At 39.0% G+C, this 17,820-nt stretch overlaps 1 protein-coding gene across 1 annotated transcript in view; it reads right to left on the reverse strand.

Annotated features, from left to right (window-relative positions):
• NALCN (sodium leak channel, non-selective) overlaps nt 1–17,820 on the reverse strand; it is a 307,320-nt gene that overhangs the window by 258,504 nt on the left and 30,996 nt on the right. Inside the window, exons 4-7 of the mRNA XM_086330519.1 lie at nt 12,684–12,767; nt 11,297–11,436; nt 11,084–11,212; nt 4,190–4,344 (exon numbers count right to left, since the gene is read on the reverse strand). Of these exons, the coding sequence (XP_086186645.1) occupies nt 4,190–4,344; nt 11,084–11,212; nt 11,297–11,436; nt 12,684–12,767 (508 nt within the window). The remainder of the gene's footprint in view (nt 1–4,189; nt 4,345–11,083; nt 11,213–11,296; nt 11,437–12,683; nt 12,768–17,820) is intronic.

Here is a 17,820-nt window from a genome sequence, read left to right on the forward strand (position 1 = left end):
TCATCTTTTAGGATCTGAAATAGCTCAACTGGAATTCTATCACCTCCACTAGCTTTCTTCATAGTGATGCTTTCTAAGTAAGACCCACTTGACTTCACATTCCAGGATGCCTGGCTCTAGGTGAGTGATCACACCATTGTGATTATCTGGGTCGTGAAGATCTTTTTTGTACAGTTCTTCTGTGTATTCTTGCCACCTCTTCTTAATATCTTCTGCTTCTGTTAGGTCCATACAATTTCTGTCCTTTATCGAGCCCATCTTTGCATGAAATGTTCCTTGGTATCTCTAATTTTCTTGAAGAGATCTTTAGTCTTTCCCATTCTGTTGTTTTCCTCTATTTTATAAAAGGCAGAGGAACCAGAGATCAAATTGCCAACATCTGCTGGATCATTGAAAAAGCAAGAGTTCCAGAAAAACTGCTTTATTGACTATTGACTATTGCTATTTCTGCTTTATTGACTATGAAAAAGCCTTTGTGTGGATCACAATAAACTGTGGGAAATTCATAAAGATATGGGAATACCAGACCATCTGACCTGTCTCTTGAGAAACCTGTATGCAGGTCAGGAAGCAACAGTTAGAACTGGACATGGAACAACAGACTTGTTCCAAATAGGAAAAGGAGTACGTCAAGGCTGTATATTGTCACCCTGCTTATTTAACTTATATGCAGAATACATCATGAGAAATGCTGGGCTGGAAGAAGCACAAGCTGGAATCAAGGTTGCCGGGAGAAATATCAATAACCTCAGATATGCAGATGATACCACCCTTATGGCAGAAAGTGAAGAGGAACTCAAAAGCCTCTTGATGAAAGTGAAGGTGGAGAGTGAAAAAGTTGGCTTAAAGCTCAACATTCAGAAAATGAAGATCATGGCATCTGGTCCCATCACTTCGTGGGAAATAGATGGGGAAACAGCGGAAACAGTGTCAGACTTATTTTTTGGGCTCCAAAATCACTGCAGATGGTGATTGCAGCCATGAAATTAAAAGATGCTTACTCCTTGGAAGGAAAGTTATGACCGAGCTAGATAGCATATTCAAAAGCAGAGACATTACTTTGGCAACAAAGGTCTGTCTAGTCAAGGCTATGGTTTTTCCAGTGGTCATGTATGGATGTGAGAGTTGGACTGTGAAGAAAGCTGAGCACTGAAGAATTGATGCTTTTGAACTGTGGTGTTGGAGAAGACTCTTGAGAGTCCCTTGGACAGCAAGGAGATCCAACCAGTCCATCCTAAGGGAGACCAGTCCTGGGTGTTCATTGGAAGGAATGATGCTAAAGCTGAAATTCCAATACTTTGGCGACCTCATGCGAAGAGTTGACTCATTGGAAAAGACCCTAATGCTGGGAAGGATTAGGGGCAGGAGAAGAAGGTGACGACAGAGGATGAGATGGCTGGATGGCATCACCGACTCGATGGACATGAGTTTGAGTGAACTCCGGGAGTTGGTGATGGACAGGGAGGCCTGGCATACTACGATTCATGCGGTCGCAAAGAGTCGGACACAACTGAGCGACTAAACTGAACTGAACTGATTACCCCCAAGGGTGATTCCTTCCTAGAAATGAACTTCTTAAGCCCACACACTTTAGAAGTAGACTTTCTGGTTCAAAGAGGTATTGTTCCTCTATATTAGTTGAAGCCCTGTAAGTAACAGTGAAGAAAGATGGATCTAGTTGAATATAATGCAGCAATTGGAGTGTAAACACAACTGCCGCATTTAAAATGATCAGGGTGAGATTTGATTTAGCAACATAATTTTAAAGGCTTGGAGGTTTCCACTGCCTCCTTGGGTTCCACTGCCCTTCAAGGGCAGCCTAACCTTGAATGCTGGCTGCTCTCCACTCCAGACATGGGCAAACTCAGCCCCTAAAAGAAAGAGCAACAGGATCTAACCAGTCATGCATTCCAGTCCTGCCCCAGTTGTTAGGACTTCTGGAGCTTGCTCAGAGCAGCTTACTAAATCTGTATATCTCATCTCCCAAACCACACCTGTGGTTTCCCACTCATGCCTGAAAGTCACTGGCATAATCCATAAAAGTGTTTGCACTTCTGAGACAGGGGAAAGGATGTAAGATCAGTTCTAAAACCAGATAAGAGAGGACAGAAAATTAGAATGTTTCACATCTATTGCCTTCTAAATTTTTGTGAATTAGAAAACTGTATCATTGGCCAAATGAAGAGTATCCATCTAACCATTATGCTGGAAATTTACTATGCAGCTGTACTAAAATATAAGAATAAAAATTTATGTGCTGTTTGCAAAATTCACCCTTTAGAAATATCAACTATTTGGTTTTTTCAGCCCAAGTTCAAGTATTACATTCTCTCCAAAGGCTGAAGCCTTGTGGGTTAATTCATATGTCTGGAAGGTATGCCTCAATCAATGCAAGAGCTTCACATGTCCTTTCTGAAATTCAAACAGTTATCCCAGAGTTCATTATGCCATCCTGCATAACACTATGTAGGAGCTGTGATGACTGAAGCCATAGGGTAGGAATTGGACTCATCAGGCACTGTTCCTGATGGGTGAAGGTGGACAGGCTGTGTTTGAAGCAGTTACCCTCCAGGGTGGACAGAGATGCTGTTCTCTTTTGGGGCGATGCAATCCCCATTGTACAGCTGGTCCATTGGGAAATGAAACCACACCACAGGACAGATTAAAAATACCTAGATTTGGCTTCCAAAAGAGTGCAACCACCACCCTGTTACACACCAAAAGATTTTCCTCTTATGTCCTGGGTAAAAGTGTCCAGAACATTTTTAAGTGTACCTGGGCCTTGAAACTTTAAAATAAAAGTAATTCATTTTCAAATGACTCCAACAGTTGTGCCATGGACTGAATGTCTGAGTCTACTCAGCCCCTGCCATTCATATACTGAAGCCCTAATTCCCAATGTGATGGTATTAGGAGGTGGGGACTCCAGAGGGTGATGTGGTTTAGACCAGGTCATGAGGGGTGGGGTTCCCATGATGGGATTAGTGCCCTTCTAAGAAGAGAGCAGAGGACTTTCTCTCCCTCTCTCTCCCCCCATCTCTTTTTCTGCCCCCACTCAATCCCTCACATAAGGACACAGAGAGAAGCCTGCAAGCCAAGGAGAGGGGCCTCATCAAAGCTGACCGTGCTGCACCCTGCCCCAGACTTACAGCCTTCACACTGGGGAGAAGTACATTTCTGTCGTCTATGCCACCCAGTCTATGATATTTTGCTGTGGTTGCCTAAACCGACTAGGACAAATTTTCAGAGCATAACATATGTGTTTAGAATTCCAAGGTTTTTTGTTTCAATAATGAAATATGCACAACATGCATGGAATTGTAACAAATGCAATGATACCAACTGAATGCCAGATGCCAAGTCTACGTGTGATGGCACATTTCAGGACTTAACAGGACAAGCCACGAATAAATGTACACATTTGAGCACATTGTATTCGCATGCAAGCATTCCTCATATTTCTATTACATAGCTGATGCACATTCACTAAGTACTTCATTAGCTGTCTTCTGTTCCCAGAATTACTTTTCAGCTGTCACATACCTATCAATGTCTGCTGCTGCTAAGTCGCTTCAGTCGTGTCTGACTCTGTGCGACCCCATAGATGGCAGCCCACCAGGCTCCCCCATCCCTGGGATTCTCCAGGCAAGAGTACTGGAGTGGGTTGCCATTGCCTTCTCCAATGCATGAAAGTGAAAAGTGAAAGTGAAGTCGTTCAGTCATGTCTGACCCTCAGTGACCCCATGGACTGCAGCCTTCCAGGCCTCCATCCATGGGAATTTCCAGGCAAGAGTACTGGAGTGGGGTGCCGTTGCCTTCTCCCATCAATGTCTAGTATTCCAATTATTTAAGACTTACCTTGCCTACTAGTTAAATGTGGACGGGAACCAAGCCCTGTTGATTCAAGGGGTTCTTTGAGCCAAGAACCCTGAACCGTGATCAACAAATATTTTTAAATCCTATAATTAATAATTGAAGAGATATTTAACTCTATATAGATATTGTTGCATATCTATATGGAAACAGGCTGTATGTTATACACTGGAGGGTAGAATATATTAAAATTTGCAATTGTGTTTCTTAAATCCTATACAGTCTGAACATAAACTATTAATTATGTAACTACTGTCTCCATTTCATAAACATTGTAAAACAGAAACAGAAAAGGTGTTTTATCAGTAAGACAGACCTATCTCGTTAAAGCCACTGTAGCCCAGCTCTTGCCTGCTAAGTCCCAGATCTTCCAGGTCCATGCATTTAAATCCTGGGGGGCACTGGTAGCCTTCTTCCAGTTCTGGGGAGCAGTGTGTATCTGGGATGGCTAAACTGTTCCAGGTTACATTTCTGCAAACAACACAAAAAAGGATTTGACATTTTCAACAAGTGTGTTGATTACAATGCATAATGTAATCACTCTTCATTAATACTTACTGTCTGTGGACACGGATTTAAGATGCCTGATTCATGAATGGTATTCATCACATTAAGGCCATATTGAACATTCTCAAATGACATGAGATTCATCCACACAGAAGCTCTTTATGTTATTCTTAAACTTTTTATTTTATAGTGGAAGTAGAGCCAATTAACAATGTTGTAATGGTTTCAGGTGGACAGCAAAGGGGTTCAGTCACGCATATACATGTGTCCATTCTCCCCCAAACTCCCCTCCCATCCAGGCTGCCACACGACATTAAACAGTTTCCTGTGCTATCTAGTAGGACATTGTTGGTTATCCATTTAAAATATGTTGATAGAAGTGTGCACATACCCATCCCAAACTCCATAACTATCCATTCCCTGCATCCTTCTCTGGTAACCACAAGTTCTCTAAGTCCACATAAAGCTCTTTATAAGAGCATTATTGCCATGATGGTTTTTGTCATAAAAGACCAAGACCCAGAAAAGTAAAGGAAGGAATTTTCCTGCAGATTTGCAAGGCATGTAAACTTGTCTGGGGATTCTGTGTTATTCACAAATCCTTCTCCTACTGTGGCCACAAATGTTACTTCTCTGCTTCTAAGCAAGAGCTAATGATGACAGTCATTTTCCATATGGTACAAAAGTACTGTATGTGAGCCTCAGAAATGAGACTCAGCCTTCTGCGTCGTCAGATGTGCAGTTTAGACAGAAAACCAGATAAGCAAGGCGAGACTGAAGGAACTAAAGGTATCACCCTGGAAGGAGGGAGGTTATGCGGTGATTTAGCTCTGGAAATAATATGAGGTTATTTTAGATGACTGGTGATATAACTCCTTTTCATCTTTTTGGAGGATAAACTGGAATTTAAGTTGATGTGAAGGATTTAGATATGCAATGCTTTTCTTGGTAGTGAATACAGATAACCACTGGGATGGTGAATATGGAATCCCATTGTGGGCTGGCCTTAAAATGGGCCCCAAGTAGCTGCTATCTGAGACAAGTGACAGGGCTCATATAGAGGGCCCAAGTTTAGCCTAGAGAATTCACAAGTCTTATAAACCCTTGATTTTAGTATAGTCATTTCCCACTACATCAATGTTTCTAAATGGGGACCAGCCTGAGGACCGTCTCAGTCTCCTCTGCTTATGGCCACATTGAGACAGATGTGTTGGGTCACATTTCTTTTCTTAAATATCTTCTTAAATTCATTTTGCTGCTTCCTGCCCCTTATATAGCATGTTTTCTCTAAAGTCTGATGCATAACTACATGATCCTTTAGCTGCTTGAGGCCACCAGGCACACGCACGACCATATACACAAATTCCTATAAACACATACACAATTTTACTCACACACACATACCACACACACACCATGCCTTGTGCAGTTGTGTCTCAGTCAGAACAAAACTCTATGCTTATTCCTTCAGGATTCTGCTCTTCATTAGTGGCAACCGAGAGAATTTACACATCTCAGGGAATGTTTAAATAACTGCCACATTTTAAGCTGGTCCTTTGGATACCCACAAGCAAACCCCAAGGAAAAGGCTCTACTGTGGAAATCACCACTTGGTAGTGTCAGAAAGATATGACTTTAAGCACACATGTCGGTTAATTCCCTTTCTTTCAAATTCTTGCATAGATGGGTGCTAAGTCGCTTCAGTCACTTCATTCATGTCCAACTCTTGTGATCCCCATGGACTGTAGCCCATCAGGTTCCTCTGTCCATGGGATTCTCCAGGAAAGAATACTGGAGTGGGTACCCATGCCTTCCTTCAGGAGATCTCCCCAACCCAGGGATAGAACCCGCATCTCTTACATCTCCTGTATTGGCAGCAGATGTAAGATTTGTTCTAAAAAAGCAGTTACATAAGCAAAATATCTGCAATATAATAGGTGCTCCATAACCATTGCTATTAATTTAGTTAGAAATCTATTGTACATATATCATCAGAGTACTTTTATTTCTTAAACATTACAAAGAAAATATTTCCAATATCCCAACTTGTTCTTATACCTCCCGCTTGGCAGATACCTCAGCATGAATCCTGTAAGTTAAACAGAGTAGTCTTTCCTCATCTTTTCAAAAAATGTTTAAATATAAGTCAAGAAGACTTCACAGTCCTTTGCATGAATCTGAGGCACTTATGATATTACATATTGTACAAAATTCTCTCTTTATAAAGTCCATGGAAATTAAAAATTAATATTCTTAAGTTTCACCATGTTTCTATCTTTAATTCTCCTGACCTTTCCATTTTTAAAAAATCTCATTGTTTTGTAAACAGAGTTGATAAAACAACCGTTCACTTATTTTCTAAGTACTCGAAAAGGAATACTTAAATTTTATTTGGGCTAGTATAGAAAACTACCCCCAAATCCAATTTTATATCATCTCTGGTCTTACTGATATTTTATAAAATACCACCAAGTCCTAAAAGCTGCCACTGGATGGAAAGTGAAAGTGAAGTCACTCAGTCGTGTCCAACTCTTTTTGACCCCATGGACTGTAGCCTGCCAGGCTCCTCTGCCCATGGGATTCTCCAGGCAAGAATATTGGAGTGGGTTGCCATTTCCTTCTCCAGGGGATCTTCCCAACCCAGGGACCGAACCTGGGTCTCCCACATTGTGGGCAGATGCTTTACCATCTGAGCCACCAGGGAAGACCTAAAGTATCCAATAGAATGGATGTGTTTGAGTCACTCAGTTGTGTTCAACTCTTTGTGACCCCATGGGCTGTAGCCCTGTCAGGCTCCTCTGCCCATGGAATTCTCCAGGCAAAAATACTGGATTGGGCTGCCATTCCCTTCTCCAGGGGCATCTTCCCGACCCAAGGATCAAACCCAGGTTTCCTGCATTGAAGACAGATTCTTTACAGTCTGAGCCACCAGGAAAGCCCACTGGATGGGGGAACCATGAAATGAACTGTCCATAACTGAGATTCTCCTTAAGTCCCAAAGGAAGTAATCCATAATTACTCTGCAGCAGCAGGGAAGAACCAGAACAGTCCAGGGTGCCCGTGATGTGTGGTCCCCCAGCTTCTGGTCTCAAAGTGGATGGTTCAGTCATTACAAACGTTAACCTGAGCTCCTGGTTGAATCTTGCTCTCTGCACAGTAAACTTTTATATGCTTAACATTTACATTTCCTTACCTTTTCTAAGTATCTCATTCTTGGGGATGAGATGTTATTATTTGATACCAAGCCATGAATAAATTTCTCTCCTTTCTCAGGAATGATAATAAGGTGTCAGGAAAATCTTCATCTGTTCTATCTCACCTAGCAGCTCCTTCTTACATGTTCCTCTTTTAGCTTCAGGGGGATTTCTGCCATCACATTTGGCAGTTTGCAATACCTGTTTCTGCCACAGGCCACTGGTCTTCTCAACTCTCTTTAGGATAGGAACTGTCTTGCTTAGTCAAATCCCATTATTTGTTCCATAACTGCCTTAGGTCACCATTTATTACTGGAGAAGAAGCTAAAGCTTTACTAGTAATGCTATAAATGAAGCGGTACTCAAATGTTCCAGCACCAGGGACCAGTTTCGTGGAAGATAATTTTCCCATGGACCGGGGGGTGGGGGGCATAGTTTGGGGATGATTCAAGTGCATTACCTTTATCGTGTCCACTTTATTTCTATTATTACTGCATCAGCTCTGCGTCATATCATCAGGCATTAGATCCAGGAGGTTGAGGACCCCTGCTATAAAGGACACAGCTGAGATGCTCATCTATCTGCTTTACAAGAAACTGGGTCCATTCAAAAGCAAAACTTTAGGTGCTGACTGAGTTCCTGCTTTATTTGCCCTGTCTGCTTCACAGATTAACATAATCAATTCCAGAGGTCAGCCTTGAAACCCAGGACATACAGGTCTCTGAACAGACATATCTCTGCCTGAAAGCTGTCCTGTTATTTGGCTACCATGTGTGCAAATCAATTAAGCAGAGATTGGAACAATTGTTAAAAGACAACGCCGAAGAGAAATGAGGTCGTGACAGCACCTGGCAACCGTGGTCTCTGAAAGCAGAGCATCATACCGTACAGCTTAGTGTCTGTGACTCAGAGATGTTTATGAGAAATTCCTAGTTAAGAGGCAACGAAAGGACACAAAAAGTTGGAAAATTCTTTTCAATTGGGATTTGTATGCGTTTCATTCTGACTCTGGATATGGTTTGAGTCTCTAAAAATAAAGCAAATTAAATGTCTCGGCTGGAAATGGTAAAACGGTATCGACAAACTTCCTTCTTGAGAGTGAGACTTTTAAAACTCAATTAATACTGAGCTGAAAATACAAAAGAAAAAAATGGCATAAATGGCTGGTCCTTGAAATAAGTCCTCCAACTTCTGGAAGCTGTTTTTATGAGTAACACTGCTCATAAAACCGTGTGGCCAGTTACGTATCTTCTTCTCAAACAGTAAATGAAGAATCATGGAAAGAGAAGGCAAAATGCGTGGGTGTGCGCACTATGCGACTGCACAGATTTGATAATACAAATCCCAGAAAGAGAAAAATGCAGACATCTCCCCATCACTGTTATGTCTCGAGTAGCTGAAAAGTCTGCCAACACATATGAGATTTTTCACAGTACACTCTTTTTTTTTTTTTTTAAGGATAATGTAATGAGCTGGAGCTAAGAGTCAGCATATGAGAGGTCTTTTAATTTTTTTTTTTTTTCAGACATTCGTCTCTGAGTCCTGAGTACAGTGTGGAGCTGGCTGAGAGGACTTACTGAATGATTCAGGGGTCGTGAGTTCAGATAATACTCTCACCCATCTTCCCTATTTGTAGTCTATTCTCTGCATCAAAGTTAAGTTTGCAGTATGATGCCTAATCTCCTAGTTGGGTGAACATGTTTGAGAAGCCTTGCCTTTCAACTTGAACAAAAATGGGACCTTTAAACCAGGCTCCTGAATTTTCTGCTGTTAGCACACAGCCGCTTCCTCACCCAGAAGCTTTCCTTCCCCTCACTTCTCCTCTATTGTCTCCTGCCCACACGATATCTTTTTCTACCTTCATATTCATTCATGGAACAATCTAGACACATTCTGCAGCCCACATGCACTTAAAAAGAAGCCTACCTACAGGTTTCCCTCTGTGCATCTCTTCGCTCACCCACACGAGTCAACCGTTCCTCACCACTTCCTTCAACTTTCCTATCCTGGGTTTGTACTAATTCCTTGCTTTTCTCCACTTTTAATGTGGCTTGTCTATTTTTTTAACCATTTCTCTTTTGTTGCTTTAATTTAGCAGCTTGCTTTTCTTCCTCTGTCCTTTTCTTCATTTCTGCTTCTTTGACAATCTGACATAATGTTTTTATCCATCTAAATATATCATTAACCATGACTTCAGTAGAGCGACTGAGCACACACACACACGGGCTTGTAAGAAAGAAAACAGAGATTCCAAAATGGCAACATGTAAGAGGAAAGCAAAAACTAGAACAAGAGAAACACAAGAGTTGATTAAACGATGGTATCAACGAGGACTAAGGACTCAGGAGCCAAGAGCTTGGGTTTCCATGCCTATAAGAAGTAGAAAACAGAGTCCTGAGCCCCTGTGAGGCTGGAGTCGGGAAAGGTGACCTCAGGCATACAGACACATTAGTATTTAAAAGGGTCCAGAGTGTGATACTAATGAGGGGATCATTAGATAGGTCAATCAAGCACAAAAGAGACCATAGCTACAGATCCAAATATAGACAGGAACTAGTAAATGAGAAAGGCAGGAATAAATACTATGAGTAATGACACACAGTAAGTAGTGTGGGGATAAGAAACTATATGAAGAAAATCAGATTTCTACTTCATGCTGTAACATTTCTAAATAGTTGCAGTAACAACAACAATAACAAATATTTGCCATACAATAAACTGCACATGTTAAAAAGAACAGCCTGAGAAATCGTGACGTTCTTCACAGAACCACAATCAACATAATGAACATATTGACCAATCTCCAGGGTTTTCTAGGGCCCTTTCATCATCTCTCATTCCTGCCCCAGCCCTTATGCCCAGGCAAGCAATGATTTCCTTTCATTATCATAGATAAATCTGCATTTTCTAGAATTTTACACACATGAAATCAGAGAATATGTACTTTTTCATCTAGGTTCTTCACTCAACATAATTATCTTGAGATTCACCCAAGATATTGTGAATATCAATATCTCATACTTTTTATTGCCAAACAGTAGTTACTATAAGTGGGCTTCCCTAGTGGCTCAGTCAGTAAAGAATCTGCCTGCAATGTAGGAGACCTGTGTTTGATCCCTGGATCAGAAAGATCCCCTGGGAAAGGGAATGACTACCATTTCAATACTCTTGCCTGAAGAATTCTATGGACAGAGGAGCCTTGTGGGGTACAGTCCATGGGGTTGCAAAGAGTTGGATATGACTGAGCAACTAACACTTTCACAGTCATCCTATAGATATACTTGTTAATCCATTTACCTGTTGATGGAGGCCTGGAGTATTACCAAACTGGGCTTTTACAAATAAAGTCTTTGTATGTATGTGTGTGTATTAGTCGCTCAGTTGTAACACAGACCTTGGAGAGCACACAAATACTTTTAAAACAATTGAGACACAGGTTTTTCACATGAAAACTGCAGAAACATCTTTGTAAATCACCAGGTTAAAATACAGTTAGTAGATAAACTTACCCTGGTTTCGTGTCATTTACTACACAGTGATAGGTAAATGTCCCAAACATCTGAACTCCTAAAATGCCATAAAGAAGCAGAAAGAAAAGGAGGAAAATGGAAACACTCCATATTTGTTCTCCTGATCGCCTAGGAGGAAAAAATAAAGTAGGTAAAGCTTACCAAAATATGTCATAAACATTTTCCCTTAATTTATGTAAAAGCAGTGCTTACTTTAAAATATTTGTAATTCTGGTCCTTGGTAGCTCAAATCGGAAATAAATCCGGAATGCCCGGATCATAATTAGTGGCCGTGGGATCCGCAACATGCCCCAAGGAGACATCTGATCAACTATGTCAGCGATTTCAAACACCTGCAAATTCAGAGGTGAACAGATAACTCAGACTTTCGCTCAGCATTGCGTGTAGTCAGGGCATATACAAACAGCATTACATAGCAAAGCACATGCCAAAAACAGCGTCATAGGGCATCATAGCACGGCTTGTAGTGAAGATTCACACAGACAGCATCACACGGTGTCATACATGAACCCCATTATCATCCCCCCAAAAAACTTTCTTTGGAGTATATTTTGAAGCTATAGCTCTCTTAAGAGAAACAAATACACGAATGAATCAAAGTGTCATTAATCTTGTTCATTTCCTGAATGATTGATCAAGGCACAGTTTTTATTACAAAAATAGAGTAAGTATGCCAAGTTTTCCTCACTACTAACAGTCTTTGGTGGAAATTTCCAAGTATCTAGAACATAGATTAATGGAGAAAGAGTTAATAAAAATATTATGAAAAAGAATTCCATTTACCAGCAGAGGCAAGAGGATAATTAGAAAATGTTTGTCAATCATACAATAGTCACTAAATGGAAAAGAACACATTTAATATGCAGGATGAAATTAATTGTTAGAGACGTGAGCTTTATAAAAATAAGAACAGCTTATCAATATGAACCATGATGAGTTTCTGGGCTGGATGATGAATTTATTTTATTCTGAATTTTTTAAATGAAGAATATAATAAGTTCAGTTGAATTAAATACAAAATCAAGCCTGAATGAGTGCCTGGGAACGAATTATACTGTTTTTAATAAAATCTCTCCTTCAGGCCTTTTAAACATATGTTCCCTATTTCTCAAAGTAAGGAATTTTCCATTTGCAATACACTATTTATGCTAACCAATATATATCCCAATGTATTTATATTATTTTAGCTATTTTTGGTGAGAATTTAGTCATTTAAAAGACTAGACTTTTGATTATTAAATACAATTTTTTATTCTACAAATACAGAAACCTCACTCCATGTTCTTTCCCTTTATTTCAATGAATATATTTCTAATGTCTGTTTAATGAGAAATAATCTTGTATGTACTGATTTTTATTTCTGATTGAAAAATAATTCAAACATCTGACTGATGATGATTAAAATGTCAGGCTTTTAAAAATCAATAAACATTAAAAGTGTTTCTAGACAGTTACCCAATCACATTTTATATATATTATATATATATATATATTCTTTAATATATAAATTTAGATTTTCAATAAAAAATAATGCCCATTTTGGAAAATATACCCTTGTAAGTTAAAAGTATTTAATTACCTGTAACACCAATGAAACCCAAAGGCAAAAGACCATAAATCCATCAAAAACACACCAGCGATCTTTCACGTAGGAACTATCCCCCTAAAAATAAATTTCACATGGCATTATAAGACAAAATGAATAATTTCCAAAAAAATCTGTGGAGGGAATAATCAAGTGCTAATTTGATAGAAGCTATCTACAATTGTTGTATCATAACTGAACAGACTTTCAAAAGGAAAGTCTTCCAGCATTTTAAATGACATTATATATGAGGAAAATAATTTCTAAAACACAAGTAACTGCAAAACTGTGCATGTAAAATTTTAAATTCATGCAAAGAGAAAACATCACGATTTTTACACATAGATTAGCCACATAGATTCTATCACATAAGAAGCCAGAGGTCATCCTACTTAATAAGCAGCTCTGGTCCTTAAACCAACTCTTCCTATAAGAACCAAAAGGATACAGTGGTCAGTGAAGGACTTTGAATCTCTGGGAACAACCATCATCAGCAGAGAATTAACCCGTAATTCACCTTGAACTGAATTAGAGGTGAAGATGAAGAAATGTGCCTTCATTTTTGAAATATACATCTATTGACTTTAACTGGGATTATAAATATAAAAGAAAGATAAAGAAGGCATGCTACTTTCCTTTTTTAACAGTTCTGACACTGGAATGCATTATTTTTATAAAATGGGACTTTTAGGAAAAAACTTTCCTTTCACATAACAAAACAGTACACCTTATGAGGTTGAAATTGGAAACCTTTAACTAGAAAGAAAGACTTCAATAGCTCGCTCAGGACTGCACAATTAAGTCACTGCTACTGCTGCTGCTGCTGCTGCTAAGTCACTTCAGTTGTGTCCGACTCTGTGCAACCCCATAGACAGCAGCCCACCAGGCTCCCCCATCCCTGGGATTCTCCAGGCAAGAACACTGGAGTGGGTTGCCATTTTCTTCTCCAATACATGAAAGTGAAAAGTGAAAGTGAAGTCACTCAGTCATGTCCGATTCTTAACGACCCCATGGACTGCAGCCTACCAGGCTCCTCCATCTACGGGATTTTCCAAGCAAGAGTACTGGCAATTAAGTCACTAGTTCTGTAGCAATCTGTGAAACTCAGTTCTGAGTCCAGTCACATGGTTACCAGCTCTGAGTGAATCTGTTTAGAAAATAAAAATAGGAACAGAAGACCAAGACTTTCAATAAAATGGTAAAATATGTTGCAGGATATTTAGGAAAATAAGGTAATTTTGAGAACCTTCTGCCAGGAGTAACAAATAGATTGTCAGAAAGTTTCCTTCAGAGGTTTCCAGAAATAATTTGTTGTTTGCAAATCTAAAGCTAATGAATGATAATTCACTTAATGAAAGTTATATGACTCAGATATGAAGTTTAAGCCCAGCTTAGTTAGCACTGGGTATCCATGTACTTTATTTTTTGGGGCTCCAAAATCACTGCAGATGGTGACTGCAGCCATGAAATTAAAAAACACTTACTCCTTGGAAGGAAAGTTATGACCAACCTAGATAGTGTATTCAAAAGCAGAAACATTACTTTGCCAACAAAGGTCTGTCTAGTCAAGGCTATGGTTTTTCCAGTAGTCATGTATGGATGTGAGAGTTGGACTGTGAAGAAGGCTGAGCGCCAAAGAATTGATGCTTTTGAACTGTGGTGTTGGAGAAGACTCTTTCGAGTCCCTTGGACTGCAAGGAGATCCAACCAGTCCATTCTAAAGGAGATCGGCCCTGGGATTTCTTTGGAAGGAATGATGCTAAAGCTGAAACTCCAATACTTTGGCCACCTCATGCGAAGAGTTGACTCATTGAAAAAGACTCTGATGCTGGGAGGGATTGGGGGCAGGAGGAGAAGGGGATGACAGAGGATGAGATGGCTGGATGGCATCACTGACTCGATGGACGTGAGTCTCAGTGAACTCTGGGAGTTGGTAATGGACAGGGAGGCCTGGCGTGCTGCAATTCATGGGGTCTCAAAGAATCGGACACGACTGAGCGACTGAACTGAACTGAACTGAAGCATGTACTTTATATAAGAGGATGTAATGCCGAGTGAAACACACACACCCATACACACCAACTACACACACACATCTTGTGTAGATACACAGCTACGTACATACCCAGTTAATACTATACATAAGGCCAACTAATTTATAATAAAGTTATAATCATGGTGGGAAAACTAATCCTGTGGAGAGTTAAGAGAAAACAATGCTAGTTCTCAAATGAATGCACAAATAATTTTACCACTGGCACAAAAATCAACCAGACTTGGTGTGTATTCAAGAAGACCCACAAAAGAGTTATAAAAGCAAATTTGGGGTTTGGGTGACTAACAGGACAATAATCTATTAAATTAGCGTTATGATCATCATATGATCATATCTTACAAAGATAAAAACTATATGATAAAATGCTACTGGTTATGTATTCACATATGTACATGTTAAGTATAGAGCAAATAATTAAGGGATAATATAGCTGTCTTCAATATCCCATGAGGAATCTTCTACCATAAGCATTAAGTTTGTTTTGTACACTGCAGAACTTAAAATATTAATTAATTGTAAAACTAAATATAGACAATATAACCAATATAAAATGAGTCTAATTTTGACTACCATCCTAAAAGATAATAAAATACAAATGTTTAAGCTGCACTTTTAAATTTCCCTTAAGTTTTGTTTGATATATTGAACAAATCTGTTAATTCATTCACTCAGTAAATAGAACATTTCTATGCTCTAGGCGGCATTCAGGCACCAGTGATACAGAAGTGAATAGAACACCACCTGCCCTTATGTAACTTATATTCTCAGTTACTTTTTTAAAAATGTAAAATGCACACACATTCTATTTCGATAAGTGTTATCAGAAAAATGGGCTTCCCAGGTGGTGCTAGTGGTAAAGAACCCATCTCCTAATGCAGGAGACATAAAAGATACAGGTTCAATTCCTGGCTTAGGAAGATCTCCTGGAGGAGGGCATTGCAATCCACTCCAGTATTCTTGCCTGGAGAATCCCAGGACAGAGGAGCCTGGCGGGCTATGGTCCATAGAGTTGCAACAAATTGGACACAACTGAAGCAATTTAGCATGCATGCATGCATACAGAAAAATTAAAGTATATATTTTCAAATCAACTTTTATTAAACAAATATGTTCTTATATGTTGAGCAAAAAAGTGAAATAATATCACTTGATCTTTATTTTAAGAACTAGGCATAATTGTGCTTGTTTTAAAAATGTAAAATAATTCCAAAATGAACACAGAAATTTTATGAGGCTCAGCAGAGAACTATTTTAAAATAGGAACGATTAAACGTAAATGCTAGCCAAGAAAGAGAATATTAATAATTACAGATTATTGGGTACAGAAGCACTCAAATAAGTTTATAGAAGATTTTTCCCAAATAGTATTATTTTTTTCCTGTTTTAAAATTTAAAAATGTTTCACGTAGTATCACTACAGTTAACCTCCTATTGCTCATAATTTGCCTTAGTAACAAATTATATTCAATTAGATACAAGTTGAGAGCTTCTCATTATATTGAGGGTTATTTAAAATATAAAAAACGAGGATAAATAATGGTATTTCCCAGGGAGGGGAACAGAGTGGCAAGGAGCCAAAGGTGGAAAAGAGACATAATTTTTCCCAGAATATCCGTACATATGCCTTTTGACTAATGGTCATGTGTTACATTTTTAAAATAGATCTTTCAAAGCTAACTTTTTTAAAAGGTGAAAATTCTAGCATTAACAAAAATCACTCAGTTGGTGTGAATAAAGTCAAATTTGAAAAATATGAGCCTCACAAATTTACAATGTAAAGTCATCAGTAACAGAGTTGGCTGGATTTTTATTTACTATATAGATTTATAGGTTAAGGAAATTGATGTTGAAAAGCTGACTTAAGAGTATATTTTGAACTCTATCAAAGGATGGATTATTTTAAGTCATTTTAGAAGTTCCGGTTGGATTCCAAATAAAACAAAAGCATGCAAACACACAACTGACTCAATGGACATGTATCTGAGCAAACTCTGGGAGATAGTGAAGGACAGGGAAGCCTGGAGTGCTGCAGCCCATGAGGTCACAAAGACTCCGACATGACTTAGCAACTGAACAGCAACAATGCAAGCACATTCTAATTTCTAATGACCTCATGAAAAGTGGTTTAGCAAAAAAAGTTCTACTGTATCATACAGAAAGCTATTTCTGAATTATGAAGTCATTTGAGTTGAATTATCTGGAATGTTCTCTGTGGTGGATGTTCCAGCAATTCAGAGTGGTATCTGCCTGTCCCAACAAGACCACCACACTCTAGACTGCATGGAATGGTCAATTAAAACTAGCTTCTTTTAACTTGCCTGGTATAAAACATGAAATAATCCACCAAGCAGAAGTTTTACACAGTATTTTTTGGTTTCAGTTTCCAGGAGTCCTTCAATATTTATAAAAACCTTTGAGCTGTGTCATAGTGATCCGAGTTACAAAGACCAATAACACTCAGATTTTTCCCATCTTTTTTTTTTTTTAACCTTTTGCCCTTTAGCATTCATTGTCCTTCATGCTGTTTGGTCTTCCTGAAAAATTCCCTGCAGTCTATGCCAATTTTTTCCTCCAGACTTTGGTCTGACCACAGCCCACTCTAATCACTGCTTTTGCTCATATATCACGCAACCAGCAGCAACTCAGCTCTTGTATATAAATAAGGTTCATACTGTGTAACGGACAGAATAGTCCTTTGTAACTCCCATCTAGCTATTTAATTAACTTATATTTTAGTTCCTGTAGTTTGGGTTTCCCACTTAAATCTTCTCTAAACATATTCTCTGGCGCTGTATTTTTTAAAAAAGGTCTATCTTCCATTCCACTGTCAATGTTTGAGTTTGCTCTGAAGATTAATAGTATCTTGAAACTTTAGACAATTTCAGGCGGTATTCCCACTACCTTGCACCATGATATTAAATGAATGAGATAAGCATATGAACCATGTCTTTTGAGCCTCTGTAGATTACAATGCAGACAGTAAGAAGTCAATGCTTATGCTTCATGAATGCATCCGTGCACCTATCCGTTCACTGAAACTACTACTACTGTCCCTTTAAAGGAATGCTTCTTGGT

This window comes from Bos grunniens, chromosome 12 (genome assembly GCF_055505025.1).
Source record: "Bos grunniens cultivar Pamir isolate PY7600 chromosome 12, Bosgru_T2T1.0, whole genome shotgun sequence".
Classification (NCBI taxonomy): Eukaryota; Metazoa; Chordata; class Mammalia; order Artiodactyla; family Bovidae; genus Bos; species Bos grunniens.